Source organism: Lates calcarifer, unplaced genomic scaffold, assembly GCF_001640805.2.
Source record: "Lates calcarifer isolate ASB-BC8 unplaced genomic scaffold, TLL_Latcal_v3 scaffold_53_113, whole genome shotgun sequence".
NCBI classification, from domain to species: domain Eukaryota; kingdom Metazoa; phylum Chordata; class Actinopteri; family Centropomidae; genus Lates; species Lates calcarifer.
In genome coordinates, this window is record NW_026118165.1 from 124,009 (window position 1) to 139,767 (window position 15,759).

General features: G+C 40.4%; 1 protein-coding gene across 1 annotated transcript in view; it reads left to right on the forward strand.

Moving 5' to 3' along the window:
• LOC108882087 (fatty acid synthase) overlaps positions 1-15,759 on the forward strand; it is a 39,030-nt gene that overhangs the window by 4,723 nt on the left and 18,548 nt on the right. The window contains exons 2-18 of the mRNA XM_018674368.2: positions 80-215; positions 1,381-1,533; positions 1,761-1,934; positions 2,335-2,535; positions 2,725-2,847; positions 4,835-4,950; positions 5,616-5,750; positions 6,227-6,689; positions 7,601-7,788; positions 9,408-9,597; positions 10,166-10,260; positions 10,752-10,886; positions 12,219-12,422; positions 14,492-14,607; positions 14,738-14,913; positions 15,167-15,358; positions 15,475-15,555. Of these exons, the coding sequence (XP_018529884.1) occupies positions 89-215; positions 1,381-1,533; positions 1,761-1,934; positions 2,335-2,535; positions 2,725-2,847; positions 4,835-4,950; positions 5,616-5,750; positions 6,227-6,689; positions 7,601-7,788; positions 9,408-9,597; positions 10,166-10,260; positions 10,752-10,886; positions 12,219-12,422; positions 14,492-14,607; positions 14,738-14,913; positions 15,167-15,358; positions 15,475-15,555 (2,869 nt within the window). The 5' untranslated portion in view covers positions 80-88. The remainder of the gene's footprint in view (positions 1-79; positions 216-1,380; positions 1,534-1,760; positions 1,935-2,334; positions 2,536-2,724; positions 2,848-4,834; positions 4,951-5,615; positions 5,751-6,226; positions 6,690-7,600; positions 7,789-9,407; positions 9,598-10,165; positions 10,261-10,751; positions 10,887-12,218; positions 12,423-14,491; positions 14,608-14,737; positions 14,914-15,166; positions 15,359-15,474; positions 15,556-15,759) is intronic.

A 15,759-nucleotide genomic window follows, 5' to 3' on the forward strand; every position in this document is an offset into this window, starting at 1 on the left:
ATCTGATGGATCAGCCAGTATGGTATTAAAATGTGTACCCCTCTAATTTTTGACATACCTCTTCTCACTCTGTTCACAGTAATTCAGCATGGATGAGATAGTATTAACAGGCATATCAGGCCGTTTGCCTGAGTCCAACAATCTGGAGGAATTCTGGGAGAACCTTATCAATGGTGTGGATATGGTGACAGAGGATAACCGGCGGTGGACACCAGGTAATTTTTTTATTTTTTTTTTAAAACAGGGTAAAATATTCTCATATGGTCTGGGAAAATACAGGTATTACAGGAAATATCATGAGTTTGGTAGTAACAAGAGCAGTCCATCATGTTGGAAAAGAGTCGACAGAGAAGCAAAATTGGTCTGACTCAAGGATAGAGGAAATATAATTACCATTTAATTACCAATTACTCATGACACACAGCATTTCAACTGACACATGAAATAAGTAACAGTTTAACAAAAAACAAAAAAAATCATAAATGCTGCTCCAAGACCAATTACAGATTTTTTATGGTGTCAGAGCGGGACGAAATGTGACTGACACCAACAGACCATTATCACCAATCGAGAAATATTATATTAAGTATTTCTCGTGGCTGTAGTCCACTACTAAAGTTAGAGAGAGCAATAAATACAGCTATAAATGTCTGAACAAATTCTTTGACCCAATTAGCTTGTGAAAGACTGCTTATACAGTAATTCCACTGTAATTTATAGATTTATAGGAGTTAAAATAATAACTACAACTGTATTGCTGAATAAAGGAGTGCTTTTAGAATATGTTTTACACACGCGTAATAATTTTTACAAAGTTGCCCCTTTGTGTGTCAGCAAAACAGGTTGCAGCCTACAAATGCAGCAAAGTAGAAAATTGGGCTGTCCTGATCTTTTAACAACAGATTTAAGTCTGACTGTTTTCATTTACGGATGTGAGCGGTGTAATGCAATTTTTTCACTGTAACTTCTTGACACAAATTTGGCAGACCAGTTTAGTGAGAGATAATAACAGATAAATAGAGGCAAGGAAGAAAACAAGTTCCAACTCTGCACATATTTTTTAAAACTGATTACGGGAAATGTAACATAAAAATGACTATTTATGATTTGATTTTTGAGTTATGTGCTGTAGTTATTTCTTGATTTCAAAAAACAAACAAATGAAATTACAGTAGCCATCCACCTAGACCTTCTATGCAGCATCACTGTGTAACCACTAAGGAAGGCCTGTTGTATGTAGAAGGTGTTGCTGTCCAAACTCTATATTTGCAATATACACAGAACCACTTCATTTGTGACAAATAATTTTGAAAATAACTTTTCTTTATTTTTGCACTTTTTTTTCCTTTTCTTTTTTTTTTTTTTTTTTTTTTTTTTTAGGTCTGCATGGTCTTCCAAAGAGGAACGGTAAACTGAAAGACATCAGCCACTTTGATGCCGTCTTCTTCGGAGTCCACCCCAAACAGGCTAACACTATGGATCCCCAGCTTCGTCTCATGCTTGAGATTGCCTACGAGGCTATTGTAGATGGAGGTGAGGAAACAGTGTAAAGACCCAAAGTAACGAGTGAAACTGGGCAGAAATGGTGAGAAAAAGAATAAATGTCTGCTGGAAAGTGTTACTGAATCATCTTTTGAATTTTCTCTGTTACCTTTTTTAAAACTTTGTGGTTTAACTTAAAAAAGAGTTCATTAACTAAGTAATGCTACCTGATGAATACTAAGTGAATGGTATAAAAACAATAAAATGTTGTGATGCAGGACTGAACCCGGCCACACTGCGTGGCAGTAAGACAGGCGTTTACATTGGGGTGAGTGGTTCGGAGGCTGGCGAGGCATTCAGCAGAGATCCAGAGGAGCTGCTGGGCTACAGCATGACTGGCTGCCAGCGCGCCATGTTGGCCAACAGAGTCTCCTACTTCTTTGACTTCTGTGGTATGAACACACATCATCATTGTTTGTCCAGTGTATACACACACTAGCAGATTAAGCAAGAGATGGCACAAGATATTTGAACACTTTTTCTGTTCAAATCAGTTATGTATTATGTGAAGTAGATACTCAAAGAAGTCCCGTTCATTCCCATGGATGTTTCTCAACCAGCACATATGTCAAAAAAATCTTGTCTTTTCCTTGTAAAATGGCTGTTCATTGAATCGGCACACTTGTGCACACATCAACTTGATTGTCTACTACTATGTATTTTTGTGTATTCCACATTTTCTGTGTTCTCAAATACTCCTGGTTATCCCTGGCTGTCCTTTTTTGCAGATGTGGCTTCTAGTACTAATCCACCCTCTTTTCCTCTCCTCTCCTTTCCCTTCCTCTCCTCCAGGACCCAGCACTGCCATCGACACAGCCTGCTCCTCTAGCTTGCTTGCTTTGGAAAACGCATTCCACGCCATTCGCCAGGGCCAGTGTGATGCTGCTCTGGTGGGGGGAGTCAACTTATTGCTCAAACCAAACACCTCAGTGCAGTTCATGAAACTGGGCATGCTCAGCCCAGAGGGGACCTGCAAGTCTTTTGACTCATCAGGTAAAAGAAAGTCACAGGGTCTTTATTCTTAAAGTTCATTTCTCTATCATCACTATCTGATTTGACTTATTCACTCAACTGTAAATTACATATTATTTACTCACATTATTTACACTTTTTAATGCATTGTGTGTACATACCATATGTGTGTTTATCCCAAGCTTATATTTATATCACTTTGTTGGACAGGAAATGGATACTGCCGTTCTGAGGCAGCAGTGGCAGTGCTGCTGACCAAGCGATCAGTGGCTAAAAGGGTCTATGCCACGGTGGTCAATGCTGGTAGCAACACAGATGGATATAAAGAGCAAGGTGAGGAGGCACACTAGCAGCCTGCAAGCTTTAAATTCTCATGCAATTACCCATAAGTACTGCATCCAGTATAAAGATTTCACTGAACATAGAGCTAGTCAAGTGAAATGAGATGACGAGTTAAGATTGTTGTGAGAGAACTTTGTGATGTTATTCTTCAAATTCCAGGTTTTAAATCAGTTAATTGTTTGGTCTATAAATTGTTAAAAAATAGAATGGCCACTGGCTGGTGTAGTCTTTACTCCTCAGTACCTACAACACACAGTCTCCCCATGGCTTGCTTACATGGCTTCCCCTGCCAGATTTCAGCCTGTTAGCTGCCCTCAGTCAAACACACACTGCCGCACCCCTCCATTCTCATAGTTCCCCAAAGCATTTTTTTCCTCTTCCTTTTGTTAATGAAAACTACTAATGATAAATTTCAATGAATAAATTAATAAATTCAATAATTATTTTTGACATCAAAAGAAATATTGTACTACATTGATTTGACGGCTTTAGTTACAAATTATTTTTCTGATTGAGAGGTAAGATGCAAAACATATGTGGAGCTTAGAAAATGTCCATCCATCCATCCATTATCTATCCGTTAAGGGTCACGGGGGCACTGGAGCCTATCCCGGCTGACATTGGGTGAGAGGCAGGGTACACACTATACAGATCGCCAGTCCGTCGCAGGGCCAACACATACACACACACTCACATTCACACCTACGGGCAATTTTAGAGTTACCAATTAACCTAACATGCATGTCTTTGGACTGTGGGACGAACCCAGATGCAGTGTTTTAACCAGGAGTGTATAAAGTATAGTGACAAATTAGTGTGACAATATTAAGCAATAACATCCAATAATATAATGTATGTTAATAATATAATACACTAATGGTGTTGTGGAAATTTTCAGCTGCATGGTGAAGAATGAAATAGAGAATTCTGCTGGCCGACAAAGTTTTATTTTCCGTTCAAAGAAAAGGTCAATCACCACCTGAGCGGTCAGGAGATGGTAAAAGACCCTGAGCATAGGGAAATCTAGACTTTTATGCCTGAGGATCACCCCTCAAGGTGAACAAAGGGTCATTGATCTTGTTAGCCTTTTGGCACCCCTTTGTCTGCCACTGTAAGTGGCACCCCACCCCTAGGGTTACACTTGGGGTATCCTACAGAATTTACATCTTGATGAGAATGTAAACAACTAAGTGGTCTAGATGTCACAAATGGTCACAAATAAAGAAATTTGCCATTACAATGGAGTATTTTTAGGCCACAGTATTTCCGCTTTTACTGAAGTAAAGAATCCTAAGGAATACTTTATACAAATCATTGGACAAAAATCATAGCTCTACTGAATCTCTCTGATTTTGGGACATTGAAAAAATACTGTCAGTAAATTGCTGAGAAGAGAAGTTTTTTGGATATGCACATGAAGTGCAGTGGAACCACATGGACTTTCTTGTTACAAGCGACATTGTGCTGACTGCTTTACCACGTAGTTGGATATATATCGATATGACTAGAAAAGCTATATAAGTGCAGTCCATTTACCATTTGACATTGTAGCACCTCCTCTCTTGAATGAGTGCTGTTAAGAGATATACATATTGATATTTACCTCCCACCCCTACACACCAAGTCGACTCTGTTCTCCACATAGAGGAGGTTATTTGACTTTTTTAAGATCTATGCCATTATTGTTTGACCCTGAAGAAGATGCAGTGTGCATCAAAATGTTAGTCATCCATCTTAAATTATTAAAGTGAATCATGTGCTCCAGTATTTTATATAGGTTTAGTTACTGAGAAGTCCATTGAAGAAAAACTCAAGTAGCATCTTGACAGGAATATTGTATTGGGTTACAGCTCAGAAACAGCAATCTAAAATTTGCATATTTGAGTATATATTTCAAATTGTGATGGTCTGTGATGTGAATGTGTGAGCAGTGATGGTATAGAGCAATTCTCCTCACACACTCCTTTTGGTCCCTCAGGTGTAACGTTTCCTTCAGGTGAAATGCAGCAGAGGCTGGTTCATTCTCTCTACCAGGAGGCAAATATAACTCCCGAGCAGGTGGAGTACATCGAAGCCCATGGCACTGGAACAAAGGTCAGTGCACAGAACAGTTTAGTTTCACAATCACACTGTTGTCAGTGCTGGTCTCTGTATCACTAGACAGGTAAGTGATAAGACAGAAAATGGTTGCACTTTAAAACATGTCCAATTCCTGTCAGCATCAGTCATCTCAGTAACACCTTGAGGGAATTTTTACAAATTTGGTACAAACATTTGCTTGGATTCATGGCCTGTTGTATGTAGATGAATTGATTAGTTTTTTGTAGTCAAGGTCACTGTAACCTCACAGAATAAGTTTTTGGCCTTGTTAATGCAATAGCTCAATAACACCTTGAGGGACTTTTTTGAATTTGACACATTCACCTGCTCACAAATATGAACTGATTAAATTTCAGAGGTCACTAAACACATTTTTAACCATAACTAAAGAATCCATCCATCCATTTTTTATCTACACTCCTTATCCTCAAGGGTTGTGGGGGAGCCAGTGCCAGCTGACTTTGGGCAAGAGGCAGGGTACACCCTGGATAGATATAACTCAAGATTTAACATGCTAATTGACTCCAACTAGACTGGTTGGCGGAGACATACAGCTGTGAAGCAGTACTTCCAATTGTTCTGAAAATGAAAAACCCTCCCACACATATCTAATGTCACTCACCAGGAGTGTCTACGGCATGTCTGCTCTCTGTATGCAGGTTGGGGACCCTCAGGAAGTGAATGGCATTGTCAGCGTGTTCTGTCAATCAAAGCGAGAGCCATTGCTTATTGGCTCCACCAAATCCAACATGGGCCATCCAGAACCGGCCTCTGGTTTGGCTGCTCTGGCAAAGGTGAGAATGACAGAACGTACATACATTTACATTAGTATTTTCAGTTACTCATTTGGCAGATGCTTTTATCCAAAGTGGCTTACAACCAGCTGCAGAACTTGGTGGGCTCAGGTCAGGCCACAACAGTGATGACTGTCAAAAGAGCTTGAGAGGGAGGTTTCGAACATCGCCTGCTTTTACTTAAGTGGCCATGATTGTCAGATGTTTCAGAATGTTAAGCACTTTTCTGTACATATCATTGCTGTGTCTTCATAAAGCTGTTAAACTGATGGCTTTTTGTCACTCAGACATAGGTTACATTTACATTAATGTTCTCATGGCTTTTCCCTAGACATAACAGGACATTTACAGAAAGAGCCAAGTGCTTGTATGGGGACTTGTTGGAGAGAGGGTTCTTGATTATATATTAAATAAAGTTCTGCTTTTCATCTTGTCTTTGTTTTTACTGTATTGGTTGTTTTACATCCCTTAAACAGGTGTTGCTTTCTTTGGAGCAAGGAGTCTGGGCTCCCAACCTGCACTTCAACAGTCCTAATCCTGACATTCCTGCCCTCAACGATGGTCGGGTTCAAGTTGTCGACCGCCCTATGCCCATCCGTGGAGGCATAGTAGGCATCAACTCATTTGGATTTGGTGGTTCGAATGTTCATGTGATTCTTCGTCCAACTGGGAAATCAGCTGATGCAACGACGCCGCCCAGGATGGTCCCTAGAGTGCTTCAGGCCTGTGGCCGTACAGAGGCTGCAGTGAACACCATACTACAAAAGGGGAGGGAACACACTGCAGATGACAACTTCCTGTCTTTGCTGAATGAGATCTCAGGAGTTCCCACTACCAGCATGCCCTACCGAGGCTACACTCTCATTGGGTCTCAGAGTGATGTTATGGAAGTGCAGCAGGTGCAGGCCTCGGCCAGGCCACTCTGGTATATCTGTTCAGGTGGGCCATCAAACAAATTAACAAACTGGCTGATGAAATTTCAGGTTTTAGTTTTAGTTATGTATAGGTTTGCCAGCAGTTACTTTTTATTATTTATAGAGCAACATGTCTCGAGTTTTTTAAAGTTTGTCAGTGGAAAGAATTTGCAATGAAAACAATTCACAGTTCAGTGGATTATCAGGATTTCAGCAGATTATCCAGAGTATCTGGACACTGTTTCTGGAGAAAGATCTTGCTGTTAACCTCTCTTTATGTCATTTTCCATTTCTGAAAGTAACACAAAAACGAATAAAATTCTGTTTACCTCCATTCTATTTGGGGAAGCAGAGATTCTTAGAGACAGATGTTTTAAAACCTGGACAAATAAAACCACAGTTATCTGCATGGAAAGATAAGCCATAAGTAAGAAATTCTGATTTCAGTAAACTGTCCCATTGCACATTTTTGTTAGAGCCGAGTAGAACTGAACACCTATAATTTGTCAATATTGTGAGTTTTTTAAAAATATTTTTTTGGTATGTTCAGTTTTTAAAGGTATTTAATATTGATACAGATTATTATTTATTGGTGGCTTTTCAAAAAGAAAGAATAAAAATCCACGGGGTGCCCTCATAGCCGAATGGTGAGGGCACGTACCATGTGGGCCCTAGTGGTTCGACTCCCGATCCGGCTGGACCTTTGCTGCATGTCATTCCCCTACTCTCTCACTGTCCTCTAAATAAAGGGGGAAAAAAATACTTTAAAAAAAATCCACAATTGTTGAACACCATTACAGGTATTGCTCAAACAAAGACAGCTATAGAACTCTGGAATGGGACTGTTGATAAATTCAGTTGTCCTTAGACAGATGGGTCTATTCAGTAACTGATGTATTGCTGGATGAGGTATGTGACTATTTATTGCATTAACAGGTATGGGAACACAGTGGGCAGGTATGGGCCGTACTCTCATGCAGCTGCAAGACTTCAGAGACTCCATCCTAAGGTCAGATGCAGCCCTGAAGGACACCGGCCTGGTTGTGTCTCATCTGCTCATGGAGGCTGATGATGCCACTTTTGAAGACACTGTTCATGCCTTTGTTGGCCTCGCTGCCATACAGGTATGGAAACATGATGTTGGATAGTAAATGCTAAGCAACGGCAAATTGTTGTCATTTTCATATGGACTATAGGGTAAGACTCTTCATGCAAATTGCTGCTGTAAATATTTTAACTTGTACTTAGCTGGTAGTTCGTTTTGTGTACTTTTTGAAGGTTACATATTTAGATTTTAAAATTCTTCTCATGTTCTCCTTCTCATGTGTTAGTACGAGACAAGGAGTAATTATGATAAGCACAAGTGAGTGAAGAAGAGAAACAAAACTAAAGCAGAAATAAATAATCATTTCATCTATTTTGGAGACAGACACCAGTTTTCAGTCTCTTTATCCACCTCTGCATGTGTTCTTTATTTCCATTTGAATATCAGACCAATGCCACAGTTAACACAGACAACAAAATTACTGTGTTGTTGCTCTGTCACATGTGAAAATAGCATCTAAAAAAGCTATTGTGTTTTATCTGTCTAATGTGCCTAATCTTCACAGCTGCTCTGCTGATGTGGCAGAAACAAACAGAAAGGAGTTTAATTAGTTCTTGGAAGTAACCTAAACAGACTACAATACATATTCATCTGCTGTATACTCATACAAGGATACACTGGATACTTAGTTGTTGGGTCGGGATAATGTGGCATTTAATAATTTTCTCTGTACTGATTGAATTTAATTCAATGCCACTGAATGCCTATAGCATGTATTGTCATAAGACTACAGCATAGTAAGAGTGTGTTTTTTTGTTGGCTACGACTGAATTTCCAAGAGATCTTTAAAGGTACTCTGTGTAATATGTATGAATCATTATTTTTGGGAGCAACTGTGACTCAGAAGGTACAGCGGGTTGCCTAATTGGGTCAGTGGTTCAATTCCCAGCTCCTCCAGTCCGTGTGCCAAAATATCCTTGGGCGAGATACTGAACCCCAAATTGGCATTGGCACATGAGTGTGTATGTGTGTCAGAGTGTATGTATGGTAGGCTACAAGTGCTGCGTGAACATGTGAGTGAATGGGTGAATGTGACCTGTAGTGTAAAGCATTTTGAGTGGTTGAAATGACTAGAAAAGTGTTACATAAATTAATTAAAGTCCATTTGCCATTATCACATTAATTTTGAGGCATCATTATGTAACAGGAAATCCCAACTGAAAATCTCTTTTTCAAGAGTGTCCTGTCCCAGATAGGCAGTGATAACAGTGAGTTACATACAAATGTTATAAACCAGAATCACTGTAAAACAAAATCAGGTTAAACAGAAATGTGATTTTAAAAGCAAATATAATCCAAATCATAAAAACATTGTAAAATGAACCAAAATGTACCACAACCCCACCTAAGAGATGTCTAAAACCATAAAAATATAGAAATAGCACATGCATGCATATACATGCAAATTCTAAAATAACTCAAAACATCTGCAACTACAAGGAAGAGCAACTACGATCTGAACTCACAGAGAGACCAGACATTTTTTTATCTAGGTGCAGAGGTTTCTCTGAAGTGGGAGGAACATATATAGAACCTCTTTTACAGTTCAGTGCTGACTTTGGGAACTGCTATTATACTACTATTAAACAGGAGGAAATGAAAGTAAGCCCATGTGTTCTGTGGTTCACCTTGTTACAGATAGCTCAGATTGACCTGCTCACTAAGATGGGTCTGAAGCCTGATGGCATCATAGGACACTCGGTGGGAGAGCTGGCCTGTGGCTACGCTGACGGCTCCCTCAGCCACAGTGAGGCTATCCTGGCTGCCTACTGGAGAGGCCGCTGCATCAAGGAAGCCAACCTTCCTCCAGGAGGCATGGCTGCAGTCGGTAAGACAGAGTGAGTGGGAAGGGAGAGAAAGCACAACCTGCAGGTCTGAGACCACTAACAAATAAGAGCGCTAATAAATAAATATATATTTTTATTACTTTTAAGCTGCAGTGCAACAGTTGCTTGAGCACATGTCTGCCATTAAAAATGTCTTCTGAATGTCTTCTCATTAATCTAAGAAAGATAAAAGAGAAGAGTGCTATACACCAGCAAGGCTGGCAAGATTCAGGTTAGCAAGATTTAGAAAAAGAAAAAGTGAAACCAAAGTACATGATGGGCAGCCTTGAAAGGGAAAAAAGAAAAAGTGGTTCCCAATGACCACACACATTTTGACAGAGCCAAAAGCCTGACAATATATTTTTTTATAAAATTCTGGGCTCACTTTGTTTTGTTTGTTTTGTTGTCTCATTTATTCCTGTATACTTCCACGAGACAGGACAAAGAGACTTCAATATTTAGATGGCAAAATAATGGCAGCTTTTTACAACAGATTTTACTGAATGTTTGTTATTTATTGATTGATTGATTGCACATCTCTTACCTTTGTGTTCGCTATCTATGTTCTAGGGTTGACCTGGGATGAGTGTGTAGCGCAGTGTCCTCAGGGAGTCGTCCCTGCCTGCCACAATGCTGAGGACACTGTCACTATCTCTGGCCCTCAGGTCACTATCAGATTTTGTCTTTGACAGCCCCATTAATATAGAAAACACAAATTTTACACAATCTGACAACACTGAACCTGTTTGGGAAGTTTGCAAAATTGGGAAACCTTTTTTTGCGTAATGCGTAGAAGACTTTTCATGAGTAGATGGGTAAGCACTGTTGTGAAAGATTTTATACATAGCCATTCAAACTAGTCAGCAAGTTTATAAGACCTTGTAGACTTGTAGATTGAAATGTTATTTTTTTCTGACAGAGGACAGCAAGAGTAAAAGGAAGAAGAACATAGTAGTTGGTCAACAGCTTGTTAACTAACATAGTAAAAGTATGCTTTAAGGATTATGTTAATTATGTAGCAACAATGTCAGGTTGTGCAAGCATAATAGCAACAGTATTTAATGCAACCATGATTACATTGACTAGTAGCCATCAACGGTCCCAGGTGCAGGGTGGTGTGTCTTGAAAGATGTTGTGTGTGTGTGTTTTTCACCAGGAAGCAATCAGTAAATTTGTGTCTGAGTTAAAAGAGCAAGGAGTGTTTGCAAAAGAGGTGCGCAGTGCTGGGGTTGCTTTCCATTCCTACTACATGGCCTCCATCGCTCCTACCCTGCTGGCTGCTCTAAAGAAGGTACATAGCTCTGCTGTGTTTTAACAGTACAATGTAGCTGTGATTCCTGTTGTTACTGTAACAATTACTTGGTACACATTCCCACCACACTATGGTGTAGTAATACCTGAAATGCATTATTTTATGTCGAGTCAAGTCAATTTTATTTATATAGTGCCAACTCATAACAGAAGTTATCTTGAGGCAGTATACATATAGAGCAGGTCTAGACCGTACTAGACGGCTTATTTATTGTTAATTGAATAATAATAATTAGGGTTTAACTCAGTTTTGTATCCTGATGAAGTTTTGGCTGCTTTATATCAAAAACCTTTTTGAAGTCGATTAATTGAGCCAGTTTAAGTCGATTAGCCGATTAGTTGTGATGTCATCATTTACGCGTGCCCTCCACCCAAAAACCGAAATAATAATATACTGTCATTTCGAGTCATATTTTTTGCATCGTAGTGTACAGATGCTCTAACTTTACCTCCCAAGCCCCACTCATTAACAACACGCCTCAGACTAGTTCTCAGCAGTATGTCCCATCTGTGCATTTCAGGTTCTGGAGCACAGAACCTAAAATGTCCCATTCACCATCCATTGGCTAGACATTAAAACCTTTTCACCTGACTACTTTCTTAATGTTTCAAGTCACGTCATTGTCAATCTTTCACTCACTCTAATCTTAAACCAGATGAAGGATTTTTGTCATCAGACACCTGGATCTTCAGTAAACAGAGAAACAAGCTAAGCAAACAGCTGCTCTCAACGTCCTATGTCTGTGTTGCGGAGAAACATTGATTTTTTAAATATGAAACTGCTTTATTCAGTGAGGCCTCAGTGGATAAAAACATAACTCCTGCAAAGACCATTAAGCAAGCTCCCCCTGTAATGCTTCTTTTTTATTGCAGATGTCCACTCCAGTCTTTTGCTTGCACTATACAGAGTGCAGTGCAGAGATGCATTGCTCAGCAGAAACAGAACCATAAACATTAGTTCAGTGTCTTTCCTCCCACCTCCACCTGATTAAAATCAGATAAAAATTTGTTCGTTCTTCAAAACAGCTGTTGACTATGTTTACCATGTCGATTAATCGACTAATCGATTATTCGTGCCCATACCTACTTTCTTTACTGTACTCTGTCACTGTCTTACCAGGTTACTAGGCATGTCAGATTGTTAGAATTATTATTATTGTGCCTACAGGAAACAAGTTGGCTCATGCACATCAGTTAAGTTTCATGTTATTTGGCATGTGTTTAAATATTTAGAAAATCTATATATTTTAAATGTGCTGTTTGCCATGTATTTGAATTTAACAAATAATGTAAAGTATCATATTGTGTGCAGGTGATTAAGGAGCCACGGCAGCGTTCATCCCGCTGGGTGAGCACCAGCATCCCTCAATCTGAGTGGGACTCACCTCTGGCTCTTTACAGCTCAGCTGACTACCATGTAAACAACCTGGTGAGCCCTGTGCTGTTCCAGGAGGGCCTCAGGCTGGTTCCTGATAATGCTGTGGTCGTGGAGATAGCACCTCATGCTCTGCTGCAGGTACACTCAATATGTTGTCAAAGACCACAAACATCAACACTCCAGAAAAGCAGCATTTTGACCATTTTCTCTCCTCGCATTAGCATATCCTGGCTGACACTGATTGTTTCTTCCATCTCTACGGGCATCAAATGACACAATTTGGGCAGTGTGTGCTATACTTGTGACACATGCTCACTTTATCACCAGTGAAGCAAACATTGCTTGAGCCCTTTACATCACATCACATTATGCTACATTTATTCATTTGACAGATGTTTTTATCCAAAGCACCTTACAAGTGAGGGACAGAACTAAAGCTTCAGTGCAGTAGGACATGTTGAAGTAAGTGCTAAGTAAATAAGTACTAAGTAACAAATCTGTTCAATAAGTCACAGTGCAAGATCACCAGGTAAAGATAGGCAAAATAAGTGCTAGTTAGGCATATTAGTGTGGTAGAGGTCTTAGGAAAGGCTCTTGGAAGAGATGATTCTTAAAGACAGAGAGGGACCCCTCTACTCTGATAGCAGGGGCCTTTAATGGTTGCTTAGAGAGTCAGTCCTGTTGTTTTATATATATAAGCAGTAACTGGAGGCAGGATAAGGAGACAGTGTACATTGGGAAGGGCAAGTAAAATATAGTTTATTATTTTGCAATTAATTTCACAACATTTTACTCTAAATGAAGTTTGGTGAATGGTGACCTGCGGTTGCCAGCAGGTGGCACTATGACTGAAAACTTGCATGTAGATGCATTCAGTCTGGGCCTCATCATGCATGTGTGAAGTTTGAGGCAGATTGGGCAATGTTTTTCCTGCTGCCAGTAGGTGACGCTATGACCAAAAACTTTCAGATGTGTTCAGTCTGGGCCTCATCATACATGTGTGAAGTTTGTGTTTTTTTTGTTTGTTTTTTCCTGCCAGTAGTTGGCGCTATGACTGAAAACTGGTATGTTGATGGTTTCAGGCTGGGCCTCTCATACATGTGAGGCAGATCAGGTGATGTTTTTCTTGCTGCCAGTAGGTGGCGCTATCACTGACAACATATTTTATTCCCAATAGAACATAAACAACATATCAGATGGTGAAACTGAGACATTTTTCCACTTCATGGAAAAAATTAGCTCATTTTGAGAATGCGAATTGGCGGATGGAATAATAATCAATCCATCCACTCGGCAAGAGGAGTTTCACCCTGTACATATCGCCAGTCCATTGCAGGGCCAACACAAAGACAAACAACCATTCACACTCACATTCACACCTACAGGCTATTTAGAGTCACCAGTTAACCTAAAGTGCATGTCTTTGGACTGTGGGAGGAAGCCGGAGTGCTCAGAGAGATCCCACGTGACCCATGGAGACTCAGTCGTCTAAAGCACCATTATGATCTTTGTGCTTGTCTGACAGCATTTGAGGTGAATTAGATCAACCCACTTGGATGAAACACATCATTTCTTGTTTCCAATAGGTGGTCCCATGACTATATCTGTATACTGGACTGTATGTGTTCAGGACAGGCCTCTTGTCAAATCTGTGAAATTTGGGGCAGATTGGACAAAGTATGAGTGAGCCCTTCGATATTCTGTAAATCTTTTGATAACTTTTAGTCACAAACTCACTAAGAGTATCCTGACCAAATGTAAAATGGATCTGTTTCAAGCTGCTGGGAAAAGTACATTGATGTGTCATTTCTTGTTTCCAGTAGGTGATGCTGTGACTGCAGCTAAATATTAGCATGTAGATGTGCTCATGCCACGACACTTATGGGGCACCGCAGCACAGGCGTCCCATGAAATTCAGTCGTCACAGTAACGCACCATATGATCTTAATGCTTGTCTGACAACTTCGTTGCTTGGGCCCTAATAATAATAATAAACAAACCGATTCCAATAGGGTCCTCGCAACCTCTTTTGCTCGGGCACTAATAACACTCCCACCGAAGAGTAGGACTTGAGAGTTGATTGTGAAGCATCCCACAATTACTCTCAGCTAGAGGAAAGTACCATGAAAGAAAATTCCAATGAGGTGGTAGTATGCTTTAAAGAAGTTTAGAAATGAACTTATCAGCTTCAAACATTTTCCGCACAGGCCATCCTGAAGCGCAGCCTGAAGCACACATGTTCCATCCTCCCCTTGATGAAGAGAGGCCACACCAACAACCTTGAGTTCTTCCTAGCAAACATTGGCAAAATCTACATGAATGGGTCAGTAAATGCCTCACTATGTCTGTATTTAGTCACTTTTGGTGCATTAGTGTATCTGGGAGGATGTGTTGGTCTGGATAGGCTTTGCAGAGAGCCCCCTCTAATATTCTTTTTTTATTTACCTCTTTAGCATCAATGTGGATGGTAATGGCCTCTGCCCAGCTGTGAAGTACCCTGTGCCAGCTGGTACCCCTTTGATCTCGCCCTTGGTGCACTGGGACCATGCCCAGACCTGGGATGTCCCCAAAGTTGAGGATTTTTCCTCTGGCCCAGGAGGATCCAAATCTGCCACCATTTATAATATTGGTAAGATATGCGCATCTGGATTGACAAACAGCTCAAGTCTACATCTGCTGTCTTTTGTCATTCATTTATTAATTAATTATTTATAACGCTTACCCATTAAAGGTTGTGTGTGTGTGTGTGTGGGGGGGGCTATCCCAGCTGACAATGGGTGTAAGGCAGGGTACAGACCTTGGACAAATCACCAGTCCATTGCAGGACCCTCTTTTGTCATATTAAACAAAAAGTTAAACAGTGCATTTTCATTTGACAACAGACATAAACCCGGAGTCTGCAGAGCATTACCTGATTGGACACTGCATTGATGGGCGTGTCCTCTACCCAGCAACGGGTTACCTGTTGCTGGCCTGGCGTACTTTTGTAAGAAGTCTGGGGGCTGTCATGGAAGGCACCCCTGTAACTTTTGAGGATGTCACCATCCACAGAGCAACCATCCTACCAAAGACAGGTGAGAGTACATCAGAGGGATTGGGGGATATGACAATCTTTGATGCTGATGGACTGATGAACTGCTTGACTTCCTTCTTAGTGTTGCCTGTCTTTTCTCTTCACCTTTCCTCTCAGGCTCTGTCCAGTTGGAGGTACATCTCATGCCTGCCACCAGCAAGTTTGAGGTTTCAGAGAATGGAAACCTGGCTGTAAGTGGTAGGTAGTTTTTTTGTGTGTTTTGTTTGTAGTCTTTGAACTGGTCATCTCTGGACATTTGGACAGTGGCAATATCCATTGTTAACTATTGAGGAGGAATTTATTTAGAATAACAAGAAAAAGTGGTACAAATATTGCTGAAGACAGGACATGCACACACAGAGAGCAGAGACGATCTCTCTCTCTAGCATCGATATTAGCATC